An 18,621-nucleotide genomic window follows, 5' to 3' on the forward strand; every position below is an offset into this window, starting at 1 on the left:
CCAAATTCTCTCTCCCTCCCTCATCCTCCTCTTCCAAGTCCAGTAGCCACCCTCCTCTCTCTCTCTCTCTCTCTCTCTCTCTCTCTCCCTGACTCAATATTTTTGACTGGGTCAGACTTGGTCCAGATTAGTCTAGGCCAAACCCGAACTCGAATCAGGTCAGGCATGTTAGACTCGGTACCAAGTCGGGTCGAGTTCGAGTCAGGCCTATTTCAAAACCGGATCGATACGGGTCAACCCTAACTTGGTCCGACTCGACTCGATGCCCAGCTCTAGGTATAACCAAACCGATTTGCAAACCTCGGTCCCAATTGTTCCATGTGCTGTGGTCTACCGGAAATTCTGATCAGCCTGGTTTTTTCACACCAACTAGAGAAATAAGGGACACACATGATGGACGGATTTGATGTCAACATCAAGGTGGACCCCAGCTGCTCATTTGTCTGCTAAACTTAAGATAAAAACTTTTGTATTAGAACTGACCTCTTTCTCAAGCAGTAACCATTACACCAACAGAAAAGTTGAAGAAAATCATTAGATTCAACCAACAAGGCTAACAAAAATATAATACTTATTCTCATTAAAATTACAAAAAGATAGACCATGTGGACCACCATGATAAGTGTACCACCAGAAATGAAGATTTAACATCTAGTAATTCTTAGATAAGTAGTTCCCAATTCATATTATAAAACAAGATAATCTAAAGCCGTTCATGCATCGGACCATGTGATATCATACTCACCAATCTGCGATTCAGGAATCTCCAGTGCATTCCACACTGCACGAGAAGCATCCACTATATTATTACGGCACGGTGGTTGGAAGTCATGCTCAGAATCACAACCGTTGACAGAATCGCACTCATCCACAACCTTAGCCAGCACGGATCTACCGTTGGCATTGATCTTGATGTTCTTTAGACAACGGGACCCACCATTATACCATCCGGTAGATAATGCGACGACTTGTTCATCATCGCTATGGTAGCTGTTATCACATTCCGAAGCGCCACCCCCATCACCGCCTTCAGCGAAGCTATTGATAGTCATGGTGGCTTGTGTGTCGGCGGTGATGGGCGGAGAGCATTGGTATTGTGGGTAATTCTCGCCGGCCTTGCAACATTCGGCGTTGTTCTGAGTGTTGCAGTTGCCGGGCGTGCCGGGCAAGTAGCTACTGGGATCGCATGATCTAACGACGTTTGAGATGGCTAGCCATGATAGTAGTAATAGTAGTGCAGGTAGGAACTTGTGGGCCATGGTTTTCACAGACTTTTAATTGGTTGGTTGGGTTCTGTAGTTGGGTGTGTGGCCCATCTTTGATTAGTGGTTCTATATTTATAGGGAAATGATGGATGGTTTCTTAATGAAAAAGGCAACCGTAGACTACAACGTATACGGCGAGCAAAACCCATTTAGCACGCTCGCTGACTGGTGGTTTTTCTTCCGCCGTGACTTCTTTATCCCTTTTCACTGTTTAGTACATCATACATGTGATTTCTAGCGCCTGTATCAACGAAGCACGTGTACGAGATCTAGTCCATTCATCTGGTGGGCCCCACATAGACATATACTGGAACAAATGGACCATACCATAGGAAGCAGTGGTGACAATGAAGAGTACAGTTGAAACCTTCTAATGGCCCACCGTGTTGTTTATTTGTCATCCAACGGGTTCATAAGATCACGTAGACCTGGATGAAGGGACATCATCAATATCTGCTTGATCCGAAACTTATATGGTTCCTAATAAATTTTTAATGATGAGACTTTAGTCTCCACTCTGAGGTCCGCTTGAGTCCTGGGTCTGCCTGATTTTTGGGTTCATACCCTAAAATGATCTTCCAAAATGGATGGACAGCGTCGATAAAATTCATACATCATGGTGAGCCCAGCAGAGTGCTGCCTGGATGGATTAGCATCCGTTCACAAGGTCACACAGACCTATATGAAAGGAAAACATAAATATTAACTTGATCCAAAACTTTTGTGGCCCCCAAGAAGTATTCAATGATGGGGCTCACCATGATGTTTGTGAGAAATCCACCTTGTCCATCCGTTTTTCCAAACAATGCTGTTAATGCACTAAATTTTGCACCACATTTGTCAATTGCAGTGAGTCTTCATGTCACGTAGTTGGTTGAGCCTTTGGAAAGTCAAGACCGAAGATACTAGTGAAGACAAAGCATTAAGGAGCAAAGAACAAGTAAAAGAGGTGCTTTGGTGACCTTAATTCTTGACCCAAAACAATCTTAGACCTCTAGATGATATAAGATTAATAGGAATATCTAATTGATCATTCCTTAACTTTAGAAAATCAAGTGGAACATGATAAATAAGGCCGGAAAAGGTGCGAAGCTGCTACGAAATCAAACACCCAAAACAACAGTTTTCGAAGTCTATTTGATGGCATCGAAGGGCCTTCAATGACATCGATCGAGAGTTAGAACTTTGTAGTAAGACAATCATATTTGTTCTGATTTTCTCAATGGCATATGAGGCCACTTTCGATGGTATAGAAGGTAAGTTCAATAGCATCAAAGGCCCCATTGATTGCATTGATTGAGAGTTAGAATGGTCTAGAAAGAAATCATGTGGAAATTCTGAATTTCTCGATGGCATTGAAGGAAAAGTTCGATGACATCGAACGGGCAAATCAGATATGTCCAGCAAGAATATATAAATTTCTCGATGGCATCGAAGTAGCCTTAATTTGATGGCATTGAAGGGACTTTGATAGCATCGACAAAGTTAATTTCTGTCTGTTTTTTTACCGTTGGAACTCAAACTGTTTATAAAGGGAATTCAGTTCTTGGGCATTTGGAGGGATTTTTGATGCAATAGAAGCTTATGAGATTTTATGTTCATATCCCTCATCCCAAGCCTCTATACCATTGAATTCTAAGTAATCTTTCTTAAAATTAAGTCTTTTACGAGGATTTCAACTTTTACCTTGAAGATGTGCTTAAACTCTTCCATTTTCTAAAGATCAGACTTAAGCTATTTTGGCATACCATTGTCTAAATCTTCTAGAAGACTCATTTAGATGAATCCCCCAAGAAATATTTCTCATTAGTTGTAAAAGATTCAACCAACCTCCCGTCAACTTGATCACCTCTAAGGGGCATCAAATGCAAGGCGTTTGATTTTAGAACTGAGGCCTTGACAAAACAGTGACATCATGATCGGGAGAGAATCGGGGAGCTAATTGAAGTACGTGAGAACGATGATTAAGTTATCCAAGAAGGCACTATAAAACAGGCTCAATCCGACAAGTAAGTTGTCAATTATTAGAGTTCATTTACTCTCTTTCCTTAGGTAGGATTGAGGGTAAGAGTTTGTGATCCAAACTCAACATAGGTTCTTGTGTAGGACATTGACTCTTATGTAGGGTCTAAATCCTAGGTTCTTGTGTAGAACCTTGGCTCTTGTGTAGGGCTTAAATCAAATCCTTATGTAGGTCACTCGGCAAGAGTGTTTGTGTGTCAGTCTTCGTGGGAGCATCTGGTGGGAGTAAACGTAGGGCCTTGGTATAGGACCGATGTTGTTGGTTAGCCTAAAGAAAACCAACTAAAGTCTCTAGGGGGGTTCCGGGGAGAGTGTACATACCGAGTTCTTGTATATGACCTTGGGTCTTGTGTATGTGTAACATCCCGGATTTTCAGGGGCCGTGTAGGAACTCCGCTCCCGAATTCCTAGTGTCATGGGTGCCCTAATGGGCTTAAGGTTTTAATTATATTTGGATGATCTTATAAACAATGGAGAGTTTAGCAGAGCATGAAATATAAGTACGTCATAAAGCAGTATCAAGTGCCACTAAATGTAAAAATATCCAAAACACAAATTCAAAATCATCTAAATAGGGAACTAGTCTCACCCATACATGACTCAAAGTGACTAGAGCTCTGGCCCATATCCTGTGGTAGCCCAAACTCAGACTAAAAGGATCCGCCGAAAGTCTGGGAGTAGGGAAGCTCCTCTTCCCTATCCATGCTCACCTCGCTTGGCTCGTCGAGCACCGCCTCACCTGCATCTAGTAAATGGTCTGGTTGGTGTTTTAAAACACCGTCCCAGAGTGGGAGTGAGTAGATAACTAAGTGGTTACTATTAGCCTTAAGTTACAACAAGCATCAATTATATGATGAATTTAATAAAAGACATACATTCACAGATCCCTAACTAGTCTTGTTAATGTATATGCATGTATTATGATATGATATATGACCTCGTAACAACACTCCCTCAAGCAACTTCATCTCACGGTCGCGCATGACCAACACTCCCTCATTGCGACCTCAACTGCCGAGTCACCAAAACTTAGCTAATGCGATGCATGAATAATGTTAGCTGAGTATTTAGTTAATTTCATCCATCTAGCAGATTGAAAAAACTGGTACACCTCATGTATCATTGCCCTCAACTGGTTGCGAGGCCAAGGCCCCTCAATATGCGAGGCCAGGACCCTTCGATCCTTGATCCCATTGGGTTCTCCATCCCCGATTTCAAGCACATAGGGAGTGCTGAGAAGAGGGATTCCTCGCGGTCACTACGGGGAGGCTCGTCACCCCAGCATAAGCCGACAGCTCGGATACAGTGTCCCATTCCACCATACCAGACTCTCGAGTCAGTGGATCAGTTTCAATTGGTTATCATTAGGCTTCAGTGGTTGAAGGGTGTTACAGGTTCCATACAGGCGTGAGCAGACATGGTTAATGAATATGGTTGGTTAGTAAGTGAATTAGACCGTGCGAGTTCAGGCGAGTACGTGACGGACGACATCGAGTACAAGTGACCCATGTAGTCCAACTACTGTCGCCCATTCGCATCCGTCCAAACCCGTTGGTTTAGCCGTAGGATGGTCCCGAACCACCTTCTCCCACTTCAGTTCCCTGACCAACCCAAGGGTTTATGACATTCAATAATATTCCAACCATTTCGGATTCGCCTTCTAACACAGTAAAGTCATGCACTCATACATCAAACATAAAAATTCAGATTGTCTACAATGCAACTACTAACAAAAATACGAAATTAATATGTGTGCATGTTGAGTGGGGTTGCCAACGAGATCAAGAGCTAAACATCATTCATGGTACAAACATACAATAAGGATTAATGTTAGCACAAATATACAACAAGGATTTATGCAAGCACAAACATACAACAAGGATTTTATGCAAGCACAAGCATACAACAAGGATTTTATGCAATCATACATGCTACAAGGAAGGTTATACTAGAATCACATAGGAGATGTACATGCCACTCCAAATCAAGCCCAATCATGTTGAAGAATAAATAACTAATATTTAACCATTTCATGGAATTTAGGGGGACCTATCATGTAGGGCCTTGACTAGGTTCTCTCTAGATTACTCAAGCACATAATCTTAACATTCATAATCATTAAACTCATAGTAGAATTGGTGCTAGGCCACCTAAGGAATAATCTGCACCTTGTGACGAACCGCTCGATCCACGGAGCCAGTAGGGTTATGGTGTTAGGAAATCAGTGTTGAAATGCTTAAATAAGTATACAAGTTTATAAGAATTGGAAGGAATTTAACCCAAAACCTAAACCCACAAACATAACTCCATATTTACCTTCAATTGTCGCCGAATCGACACCAATAAAGGACGATATTGCTATAGAGGGGATGAGAGGGTGAAGGTGCACAAACCCTCATCCTTTCAAGCTCTCCCTCTCTGTCTCTCCTCTTTTCTCCTCTTTCTCTCTTACTCTCTTTCTCCCTTTCCTTCTTATAGGGCAAATTCGTATGGGGAGAGGGGGTGCCCAAATGAGGCCCTTTTATAATGCCAGATTTGGTGTAAATGGCCCCGAGGGTTGAGTTTTTACTATAATAGCCCTATGGGAGGGTTTTTGTAGCCTCTAGGGCCCACTATGGGTTGTACATATTGATATACGCCGTAGGATAGTTAGCCTTAATGATGATCTACGTATGGACATGTTCGGCCCGCCATTTGGATGCGCCAATCGACAGATATGATTAGAAGTCTGTTCAACGGTTACCGATAGTCGATCAGGGCCGCGGCTATACGAATATGAGTAGAGAAATATTCTTACTCCACGTGTGAAGTTTGGTCGTAAACCGACGGTCCAAAATCCTCAACTTTGCATAAGAGTGGACGACTCATTTCACTTAAGTTTCAGCTTCTTCCTTTAGGGTATTTACACTTCTCATGAACTCGTTCTTTGGCTCAAGTTGAGTGTTTCTGGATAATACCCAGGTTCGACTCCTACGATGGACGTCGAGCCCAGTAAAACGAACATTATTCTATAATTTTGGAACTAGTGGCCCACCAATGAGCGGTACAGGGCTTGTTTGGAAAATCGGGATATTTCTGGAATGAATTAGATATTGATATTTCTTGTGGGCAATAATTAGGATTTGGATTAATTATGTTTATAGTGTGGCCTATTTATAGCTAGTGAAAGTGGAGATTTGGTCATGATTACTCTAAACCGTTAGTTTTAGGCTAAAAGAGTAATGAGGTTGATTTGGTCTATTACTCAAGATCCGGGCATTATCCGACTCGGCTTCGGTTAGATCTTTAATTTAGTTATGATTGCCTTGATTAGTTAGCGATGTGTCGGTTAGATTTGGGTTCTATATAAATAAATCATGGGGCTAAACTTAATGTTCAAGTGATCGGACGGATTCGTTGGCTTCCTGCGATTGATTAATCGGACTTGTGCGGTTCTTTACTGGTACCACCCAAGTATAAATTAACATTGAGTGCTAATGGTCAGTAAGTGATATTATAAGTTAATTAAAAAAATTTCAAGGATTTTTTTTTTTTTTTGGAAATCCAAAATAGTAAAAAATCCAGAACGTTACAGTATGGCCTAAGTTAAGGTTTTCGTGTAGGACTTTGGCTCTTGTATATGACTTAAATCCAGGTTCTTATGTAGGGCCTTAGCTCTTGTGCAAGGATTAAATCTCTAGGTTCTTGTGTAGGACATTGGCTGTTGTGTAGGGCCTAAATCTTAGAGTCCTTGAGTAAGAATGTAAATGTTAGAGGTTAACTTAATTTAAAACCTCATATAGTGAAATTCCGTACACTCATGGATTGAGTCGTTCGCCGAGAGTTGAGTAGGCAAGTAGCCGAACCACTATATATGATTGTATTTAGGATTGTCATTTGCACACTTGTTTAATTATGCTTATGTGTTTGAATATTTAATTATGTATGCATGATTAGATGGATGCTTAGTATTGACAGTTAGCACATCCCACACACCATTATATTATAGACTAGCTGCATATTTGCAAATCAGTTATAGTCTATATAATTGTATCCTCTATAGGCTTGGAAGCGGTAGAGTTAAATTGCCTTGTTTAGTTTAATTTGTTATTAGTTTAAGTTAGGCAATTAGATTTTAAAAGACTGAATTTTTAAATAAGTCCTAATCACCCACTGTCTAGGACATAGCTTTCATTCATTAGCTCCACCAAGCTTCCGCATGTGCAGCCACGGTAATCCCATTACACCACTTGCACAATTTCAAATGCTAGGGTGTGGTCTTAAATATTAGGCAGATCCAAAACTCAAGTGCGTCGTACGACAGTAAAAATTAGGTAAGGAAATGCCTATCGTTGATGCCTCCCTAGGGTCCACTGTGATGTTTATATGTCATCCATACCATTTATAAAGTCATTCCTACTGGGATGATTTGAAAACAAAAAATATTAACCTAATCCAAAACTTTCGATGTTTCCTGTCATGAAGCACACTTGAGTTTTGGATCTACCTCATTTTTGGCTTGAAGTCCTTACATGTTCTGAAAAAAAACAAAAAAAAAAAAAACAAGTGGATGGTGTGGATTTCTCATAAACATCACGATGGCCCCACTTGGTCCTGCAAAAGTCTTTTACAAGCACTCCGCCTCAGCTTCCAATGCATGCTTTAGCGAATCTGCTCCTATCGCAACGGTGTTGCCAGCGAAGGGGTCGGCCGCAAGGGATGGGATCCACCATGCTTTGTTTTTTAAAATTCTAATCGATCACTTGTTGTATGTCCTACTTTTAGGCGTAGGTGTTAAAAACGGGTCTCATATGTGATTTATTGTTTTTGTGGAATCTAATGGGTGGAGTGAATTTCTTATAATTGTTAAAGTGGACCCTGTAAAAAAAATCAACATTGGAGATCTCTCCCTATTGTTTCCTTTGGTGTGGCCCATCCTAATCATAGGTTAGCCTGATTTTTTAGCCTTGGGTCTAGTGTGGGATTACACAACTAAAGGTTAGAGTGGATTTCATATATGCATTAAGATAGGCTTGAGTGTGCCTCCAATTTTTTTCTTTCCAAGAAGATGAAAGCCAGATTTCTTCACGAGGATGCCAGTGCATATGCCAAACGTAAATCTTATTGCTAGAAGAGTGGAACTGCCAATTTTTTAAGGGGCCCACCATGATTTGTATATAAAATCCACTCTGACCATTAGCTGTGTAATATGATATTAGGTCCATGCCAAAAAAATCAAGCTCATCTCTGACTCAGATGGGCCACACCAAAGGAAACAGCTGGGATAATGTTGATTTTTTATAGGGCCCACCATAAAGATTATAAGAAATTCACTCTAACCATTGGATTTCATAAAAACATTTACGCCTACGGCCTAAGAATCAGAACAATCCATGAATTAGGTAGGTTACAGAGAAGGAAACATTTTGAAAGGTGGTAATGTACATTATTTTCAATCATATGGTCCACCTAAATTATTGATAGGGATCATTTTTAATTCCTATACGTAAAATTAGTTCATGCAACTAATGATCGGATTGGATTTTCAGATACATAACAAGTTAAGGTTCACATAGTTTTTTTATTTTTCCAAGTGTAATATCTCTCCGCACGGGGAAGAGCCTAGGTTTCCGGTTAAGCGGAAATTTCTTGTAAAAGGTAAATTTGACTTTTTATGTTACATCCATATGGTCAGAGGGGGAATGTTTTGATAAATATGAATGATAAAAGCACGCGCTATATATGGGAATATCGTATGCTTCAAATAATTTTTAGGGAAATACCCCTAAATATTACTTAATTTAAAATATCACCGTGGCGTCCAGTTAAGTAATTAAACTGTCAAAATTATGGGTTCCACTTCAGATGTTTCATCAATCATTTTTATTTGACTATTGGATTTGTAGACATTTATGGGACATTTAAAGGTGAAAAGTACCCCATAGTGCTATTTTGATAAAAAGTGTGGCTTAAATCAAAGGTTAAGTGTATCCGGTGGGACTCGTATTAGCTACTGAACTCAACCGTAGCAAGATTGGAACTGAAGTGACATTACAACGTTCCATGGGCCCCACCATGATGTATGTGTTGTATTTTTCTGTCCATCAATTTGGAGAGATCATTTTAAGGCATGAGCCAAAGAAGGAGGCAGATCCAATGCTCAAGTGGGACCCACCATAGAAAACAGTAGGGATTGAACACATACCATTGAAAACTTCTTTGGGCCACAGAAGTTTCTGTTCATGCTAATATTTGTGTTTCCCTTGTTCAGTGTCTGTGTTAACTTATAAACAGATTGCATCTCAAATAAACATCATGGTATGACTTAGGAAGGTTTCAACGGTGGGTGTAATTGTCTCCACTATTTTCTATGGTGGGGTTCACTTGAACTTTGGGCCTGCATCATTATTTGGCTCATGCCCTAAAATGATCTCCCGAAATGGATGGATGGTATGGATACAACACAGATAATGGTGGGGCCCAAAGAATGTGGTGACATCACTTCAGTGGCAAGAATATTTTTTTTTTGTTAGCTTGTTATTAGTACACCCACTGTCAGTTCACAGTTCACTGTTAGCCACCCCCACTAGGGCGAGACTATCTATCGTCCGGTTCAGTAGCTAATCTGCCTCATGTCTTACGCTATTTTGATATTGACATTCGTTTTTCCATTTACCAATTTAAAAGGTGTTAAATAAATATTAATGACCTCATGATGCTGCCGGAAGAGAAAAATTGGCCTTCGACGAAAATCGTAATAGGCATTTGAAAATTGGATAGAGAATTTCGTGGGTGAAATTGATGAGTCCCGCAATGATGCATGTCTGATTCAGGTCATCCATTTGTTTTATCAGCTCATTTTAGCACGTCAGCTTATAAATGAAGCAGATTGTAAGCATATATGGACCACACCACGGGACCAAGTTGGGTGATAATATCCACCGTTGAAACTCTAAAACCTTCCTAGGACCTACAGTGACATGTGTGTCGTCCAACCTATTTATAAGGATAGACAAATATATAAGAAGTTAAATAACAAATATCAGCTTCATCCAAAACTTTTTCTGACTTCAAAAGAAATTTTAAACTGTAAACAGTCAATTTTCCAACCTATTTATAAGTTTAAACAAATATATAAGAAGTTAAAAAACAAATATCAGCTTCATCCAAAACTTTTGCTGACTACAAAAGAAATTTTAAACTGTAAACGTTCAATTTTTATTTCTCATCTTTCAAGTGGTCTGGTCTGTTTAGGTCTTGGATCTTTTTCATCTGGACTCATTTCCTAAAATGAGCTGATAAAATGGATGAACAGCATGTTTCAGACATACATCACGGTGGGTCCAACGGATTTTTTTCTCCTTCATATTTGTCAAATCCTAACTAGTTGTCAATGGTCTAGGACGGCTGAGACTGGATCTACCAAGGTGGATGGGATCCCTAACTGTGTGGCTCACAGTGATGTATTTGCCTTAAATCCACACCATCCAACCATTTTGAAAACTCATTTTATATAAGATACCAAAAATGAAGCTTACTCAAATCTTAGGTGGACCACACCACAGGAAACAGTCTAAATTAAATCCCCACCATTAAAAACTTCATGTCTTCTATCGGAATTTTTATTCGCCATCCAACCTGTTGATAATGTCACAAACACCTAAATGAAGATACCACATAAATATCATTTCGGAAAAAATCTTTTATGGCCCACAAGAAGCATTTAATGGTTAATCCCCACTGTTTCCTGTACTAAGGTCCATCTGGGATTTGCAACTGCTCCTTTTTCTTTTCCTGGATCATGCTCTGAAATGAGCTTTCAATGTGGATGGACGGCATGGATGTAGTCACATACATCACGGTGGGCCCCATAGTAAGGGGTCCCAACTGGGTGGATCCGGGTCTCGCCTAAACCGCTCCCAAAACAAACACCCTTAGTGGAAAGTGGGTTCTACGTACCGTTCAGTCTATTTAATTTGAGCACGTGAAGGTGTACACGAACCGAGCTAGCTCAGTTAACTCGCTTGACGACTCAAAAAAGCTCGATTCAACTCGGTTCGAAGCTGAGTTTGAAGCTCAAAAAATCAGCTTGAGCCGAGTTCGAGCTGGCCCCAGCTCGACTCAATTTGGATAAAATCGTGCTCTAATTGAACTCAGATCGAACCAGTTCGGTGACTTGGTTACTTTGATATTGATGTTGCTCACCAAGTGTTTGATGAAATGACCCAATGAAGTGTGACTGGTGGCAAGGAAGGTATGTATATGAAACCAATACCCATTTTTTTTCTTGGTTTTTATGTTGCTTAAAAGGTGTTGATAAAATACCTGTAAAATCATTGCTGTTGTCTTAAATACAGTAATGATTTTAAAGGTGCAGTTCAGGTGTTTGTGAAAATGCTGCACGGGCGAACTTGACTCGATCTTGGCTCGAACCATCCCGAGCTGCTGATCAAATCGAGCCGAGTTGGCCAGTCAGGCTCGAGGACCGAGCCAAGATGAATTTGAGTTGAGGTCAGCTAGTGGCCGAGCTGAGCCCATCTCGACTCGGTTCGACTCGACGGATTAGCTGGTGTACCAGACACCAACAATATTGACGTCAGCAAGTTCTGTGGGTCCCATCATGAGGTATATGTTATATTCAAACCGTTCGTCCATTTGACAAACTCGCCGTAAGGCTTGATACGAAAAATAAGACATCTGTTTAGAGCTGGGCATTGGTCCGCATTAGATCGGATTGGGTCCAACTTGGTCTGATCCAAAATCTCAATGGCATGACCCAAACTTGATCCGATCCGGGACCGAGTCTGGGTCACCTGACTCGGACCAATCCGAAATGTGCTTTGCCTGATTCGATCCGAGTTCGACTTAGTCAGGAAAATCAAGTTGGATCAGATTGGGCCATAGTTCGAATCGGTCTAGATTTTAAAAAAAAAAAAATTGAAAAAATAAAATAAATGGTTGAATGTATGTATATGAGGGGATATGCACCGACAGAAGAAAAATCAACGTGGAATAAATCCAAAGACTCAAAAGGAGACCGACTCAAGAGTGGCAAGAAGAAGTTTCCATCGCATTGCGATTTGGAAGTACCCAAAAGCCTTAGATGAGGAAAGTGGCCAACTGTCGTTAGATGACTCAACCACGCAACTGGAGAAAAGAAACCTAAATGCAAACGGATTTTGGTTTGAATGGTAGGAAATGAGATGAAGAAGAAGAAAAGTCAAATTACAACTCTTCCTTCTCGAAAGATAGAAACCTATTTCATGTAGTAATGGACACCCTCATTTCCTATTTAAAATAGAACTCTTACATAAATATATGGAGTCCCGTCCTGCATATACATGCTGAAAGGAAATGGCATTTCACCGGTGTCTCATCCACCCATCGACGGATACCCGTTCTTTTTGTGGAAAGGGAAAAAAGGGAGTGATAAGGAAGGAGAAGATAAAAATGGCTCTAAAAAAAGATCTGAAAGTCGGATTACTTTTCCCGTTGTCTCCCGGAAGCTTCCGCCCACCAAAAAAGGAGAGAGTTTCTGTTTATTTTTCTTTATCCATGGGATAGGATCTGTTTTGCCCAGCTCTACATCTGTTTTTCACTCCGTACATTTGTTTCCAAAGATAACCGTGACAAATCCCCAAGTTCTGTGGGGTCCACGTAGATAACCGTGACAAATCCACTCCATCCATCTGTTTCCAAAGATAACAATTGGACAGGAATCTAAAAAACAGGCTGATTCAAAACTCAGGTGGGCCATAGCTCACGAAACAGTGGGGATTGAACGGTTGAAGTTGACAGAATTTTTGTATTTGAATGATATATGTGCCAACAGTTTATCTGAATGGTAATAACCCTATGAACGGTTTGGATGGCATATAAACACCATGGTCATCCAAGAAGGTTTCAACGGTGGACATATCCGTTCCCACTGTTTCGTTGGTGTGTCCTACCTGATTTTTGGTTTTTCTTATTTTTAAACTACTGGACTATTGTAATCTTTCAAAACAGATAGACGTAGTGAATTTGTCATATACAACTGTGGGCCCCACACAGCCTATCGCTGTGCCGGAGGTCACGGGCAATCCGCTTCCAGCGACGCCGTGGTAGGCCGATTGCGTATTGACTCTGCCACTTAGTGGGTGCTCGGTGGCCCACCATGATGTATGTGTTACATGAAAGCGGATTGAGCCGCATAAAAGTCTTGGATCATCCACGATGCTGACCTAATCAACAAGTTGTATGGCAACGATCACCACCATTTTGGGTGGTGTGGCCCACCTGAGATTGGATCTGCCTCATTTTTAGACTCATACTTTAAAATGAGATAGAAAAGCGGACGAACAGCTTAGCTTGGATAAAAAACACATCATGGTGGGGCTCACAGAGAACCAACGAGTAGCCACGTCGCTACTTGCAGGATTTGCATGCAATCCACATCCATCTGTCCAGTACGTACTCGACTTAAAAACTTGAGCTGATTCACTGCGGCAGATTGAAATCTCAAGTGGACCATAGCATAGAAAACATAGTGATTAAATGCCCCATCATTAGAAACTTTCTAGGGCCCACCATGATGCTTATTTCATCTGACCAACACATCAAGTGAGACCATTCATAATGATGAAATGCTCCCAAAATCAAGTCTTTATAATCATTTAATGGTCTACATCATATAAAACAATGGATAACCATTCCAGAACTTTCAAATTCAGTTGTAACCCTCATGATGGTTGGATCTGCCTTATTTAGATAACAGCCTTTATCGCGACAACACCAACAAAAATATAGGTTTTGATAGAATCATCGATAGATCTAACATCGATAGACCACAAAGATAAACGTACCAGAATAAATGAAGATTTAACATCTGGTTATTATTCCCTAAATAGGTCCGAATTAGTATTATAAAACAAGATAATCTAGGCCGTTCATGCATCCGACCATGTGATCACTTTCTGGCCGATCTGCGATTCAGGTATCCTCAGTTCATCCCACACCGCACGAGAAGCATCCACTATGTTGTTAGGGCACGGCGGTTGGAAGTCATGATCTTTATCACATCCGTTGATCGAATCGCACTCGTCGACAACCTTGGCCAGAACAGATCTACCATTGGCGTAGATCCTGATGTTATTTCCACAGCGGGACCCACCATTGTACCATCCAGTGGATAAGGCCACAACTCTTTCATGGTTGCTGTGGTAACTGTCATCACACGCTGATGGGCCACCTCCATCGCCACCTTTCTCAAAGCTATTGATAGTCATGGTGGCCTGCGTCTGGCCAGTGATAGGAGGGGAGCATCGGTACTGTTTGTAACGAATGCCAGCCTGGCAACACTCTGCATTGTTGTCTGTGTTGCAGTGGCCCGCCGTGCCGACCAAGACGCCGCTGGGCTGGCAAACTCCTAAAGCAGAATCAACGTTCAAGATCAGGAACAATGCTAGTAAGAATGCAGGTAGAGACTTCTCAGCCATGTTGGATGTGTGGTCCTTTCGTGATTGGTGGTTGTGAATTTATAGGGAATGATGGATGGTTTCTAAAGAAAAATGGGAGGATAAGGTATGCTCTAAGTCAGATGCATCCTGCTCCGCAGGCAGGGCTCTGTGGGGCCCACCATCATGTATCGGTTTTATCCACGCGGTCTAAACAATGGGAATTAAGTCATACATCATGTTGGGCCCACAGAGCCCAAAAATGAGGGAGATGCAATGCTTAAATGGACCAAACAATGGGAACTGGACGCCCTCCATTAAAAACTTCCTAAGAGTAACGAAAGTCCTGGATCAAGCTAATATTTATGTTTTCCTTTCATCAAAAGTGTATATGACCTTAAGAACAGGTTGGATGGAAAATAAATATCACCGTGGCCCCTGGGTGTCATTATTACCGCTGATTCCTATGGTGTGATAGAGTTTTTGATCTACCTTATTTTTGGGCTCATACAGTAAAATAATCTGAAAAATGGACGGACTGCGTGGATAAAACTCATACATCATGGTGGACCCACAGAGCCCTGCCTGGACAGTTTTTCGTCCAGCCGGCGCAGGTCGTAATCGGCTACCTTCCGCGAAAATCTCCATGTTCTTTTTGGGTGGACCTTAACACATATGCCCACAAAGCTGTGTATGAGATCCAGTCCATTCATCTGGTGGGACTCATCGTGAACATTTCTTGAAGCAAAATCCCTTCAGTTATCAAGTTGGGCATATGATAAAAATGGACTGTTGAAAAATGGCGGATCCATATTCATTGTAAATGTGTGGGCTTAAAAATGAGTGGACGTGCTTGATTTTTGGAACAGAAGATATCCGAGGTGGATCCTAGCTGACACATGGATCGGATCTTGTAAATATATCGCACGTATGCATATGCGCTGCGTGTCTTTGGTCGCGTTAGCATTTCTCGACTCGGCATACCAAAGAGTTTGGCACCGACATTACGGCCCATTTTCCGCAAATGAGTTATTTGATAATCTGGAGGAATGACACTTGATACGCAGGCACTGAGATTCTATACATGGCATATGTTAACACAGTTAAACAGACTGAAAAATTGGGAGCCAACTGCCATTCTAGAATCGTATCGGTGTAGCAATTCTAACATCTGATTCCTGTGGACACTTTTTATGGATATTTTCATTTTTAACCGTCCAATAAATGTCTACCAAATTCGACCATAAGATACTCAAACAGATGTAATTCTTGGTTCATGGTACATCTAAACTGGAACCCAAAATTTGCTTGCCACGTATGCAACTGTTAAATGCCTGCGTATCATCCATCACCCTCCGCGAGTGTATCAAAGTTTTCCTCTTATCCTTGCGAACCATTTACCATTTCCTGCAAATATACAAATAAGATAATTGCAACTGGACCATGTCCAAGCACAACCAATTGGACTCGGCTTGGTGGACCTTGACTGTTGACTGTAGGCCACTGTGATTTCTCTGCCTTACATCCATGCCGTCCATTAGTTTTGAAAGCTCATTTAGGACATTATCCAAAAATTGAAGCAGGTCCAAATCTCAGGTGGACCCACCACGGGAAACAGTTATGATTGAATAACCACCATTAAAAACCTCTTGGCAGCCACCAGAATGTTTATTTATCATCCTCCAACTTGTTGATAATGGCAAATAAACATTGCGGTGGCCCTCAAGAAGTTTTTAATTATTGTTTTAGATCATGCTTATATTTTTGTGTCCCTTTTATCTTGATCTTTGTGACCTTATTAACCGTTTGGATGGCAAATAAACATTCCGGTGGCCCTCAAGAAGTTTTTAATTATTGGTGTTCAATCACCACTGCTTCATGTGGTGTGATCCACCTGATATTTGGATCTGTATTATTTTTACGATCGTTCCCTAAAATGATTTATCAAAAAAGGATGGACGGCATGGATGTAAGGCACATACATTATGGTAGGTCCCACAGGAATCCACCGATGCCGCGCCCTACTGACCCTACTAGTAGCAATGCGGCTACTGGTTGGTGATATGTGGGGCCACAATGATGTAACCTGCCGATAGCGACACGGCTGCTGGTCGAGGACTGCGAAAGCCTTTTGCACCGACTTCCAAAGACGGAAAGCTATACTGTAAGAAATTCATCTATCTATCCATTTTTACGAATCATGTTAAGCACACGGGGTGAAAAAAAACAAAGCAGATCCAAAACTCAAGTGGGTCACACGACAGGAAACAGTAAAGATTAAATGTCTACAATTAAAACATTCATAACGCCACAAAAGTTTTTGATCGATTTATTTCCTACCTTACAAAAGAGTATGGATGGCATATAAACATTCCGGTAGAGGTTTCAATGGTAGGCATTTACTTACCCGCATTTTTCCTAACAGTCTACTTGAGTTTTGTATCTACCTCAATTTTGAGTCCATATCCTAGCATGATCTAAGAAAGCACCAAAAATTGGAGTGAATTTCTCGTAAACATCACAATGGGCCTCACCCAGTCTCATCTAATTTTCCATTGTAGAAGGTCACGTAGAATACTTTTAGTAGGCAATGTGCATCCACTGGTGAGTGTTCTATGGCCCTAACATTATGTGTGCATTTTATCCATACCGTCTCTATTGTTGCCAACTTATTTTAGGACACAAGGCCAAAATTGAGGCAGATCCAAATCTCAAGTGGACCATACCACAACAAACGGTGGTAATGGAATGCCCACCATTAAAAACTTAAAAAGTTTTCGATCAAGCTGATCTTTGTATTCTCCTTTCATCCAGGTCCGTGCAACCTAATTAACAAGTTGGATGGCAACTAAACATTACAATGGGCCTTAGGAAGTTTTTAATGGTGAGTGTTTAATTACCATTGTTTTGCCATGGTGTGGTCTACCTTAGAACATTCATCATGGAGCTCATAGAGCACCGACTGGTAGCCACATTGATACTTATACCGTCAGTATGCAATTCACTTCCATCATACTCACTCTACCACTTCTAAATAAATGGACATGCTTTGCATTAGGCCCATCTTTAACAGCGGCACGTCTCAATTAAATCCCACCATATCATATCACCACATACATTTATCGTGTCACAATTACCAAACAATCTAGGTCTACTAACAAATTAACTTGTGTTAGCTTTTCTTTCTTGGGTCTTACCATCAAGGGGGAAGACCGGCAACTGTGATACTAAGACCGGTGGAGAATCTACACCACGGAAGCCAGCTCCTCACAACTAAGATCTCATTTGAAAAACTTATTAGGCCCTATTAAATATGTTCCACAACAAAAGATGGTGAACTCCGACATGTGGCCCCACTTCTTTCTTTCTCTAGTTTTTTGGTTGGGGATGTAGATGGGAACGTTGAATAAGATACACCATGTTTGATTAGAGTCGTCACTAGTTAAATAAAACTCAAAATCCATGATCGATTAGAAACCATTGAATCGTCTTCTAAGTTAAGGAATCACGAAAAGGGAATTTTGAATTTTGAATTTTGAAATTTCTCTTCTCCACCGGCAAGCTCCCCGGTGTGTTCTTCTTGCCGGTTTCTCCGGCATCACCGCTGGATGTTCGAGGATAGCTGCTGATGGATCCTGTCCGCTGATTCGAGGGTCGCTCGGGGTCCGGCACCGCCGGAAACGTGGACGATTGCAGCTAGTTAGAGGTAGACGTGGTGCCCAATCTAACGAAATATCTCCAACATCGGCAAGCAGATTACGACCCTCCCCTTCCCAAATGGAAGCTCTATCCACACCCTCAACAGAGACTTCAACATCTTCATCAGGAACATTACATTTGATACAACAATGAAGGACCTTTTCCGCATTTTCAGCAAATTTGGTAAGGTCTTAGACACATATATTCCGACGGTCCCTAGT

The 18,621-nt window shown here is 41.1% G+C and overlaps 1 protein-coding gene across 1 annotated transcript; it reads right to left on the minus strand.

Annotated features, from left to right (window-relative positions):
• Positions 1-554: 554 nt before the first annotated feature.
• Positions 555-14,744, minus strand: LOC131228963 (uncharacterized). The gene is given in 2 exon segments (XM_058224804.1): positions 555-1,191; positions 14,178-14,744. Coding segments are annotated over 2 exon segments (1,044 nt in total). The 5' UTR covers position 14,744; the 3' UTR covers positions 555-713.
• Between the last annotated feature and the right edge of the window lie 3,877 nt (positions 14,745-18,621).

This window comes from Magnolia sinica, chromosome 16 (assembly GCF_029962835.1).
Source record: "Magnolia sinica isolate HGM2019 chromosome 16, MsV1, whole genome shotgun sequence".
Classification (NCBI taxonomy): Eukaryota; Viridiplantae; Streptophyta; class Magnoliopsida; order Magnoliales; family Magnoliaceae; genus Magnolia; species Magnolia sinica.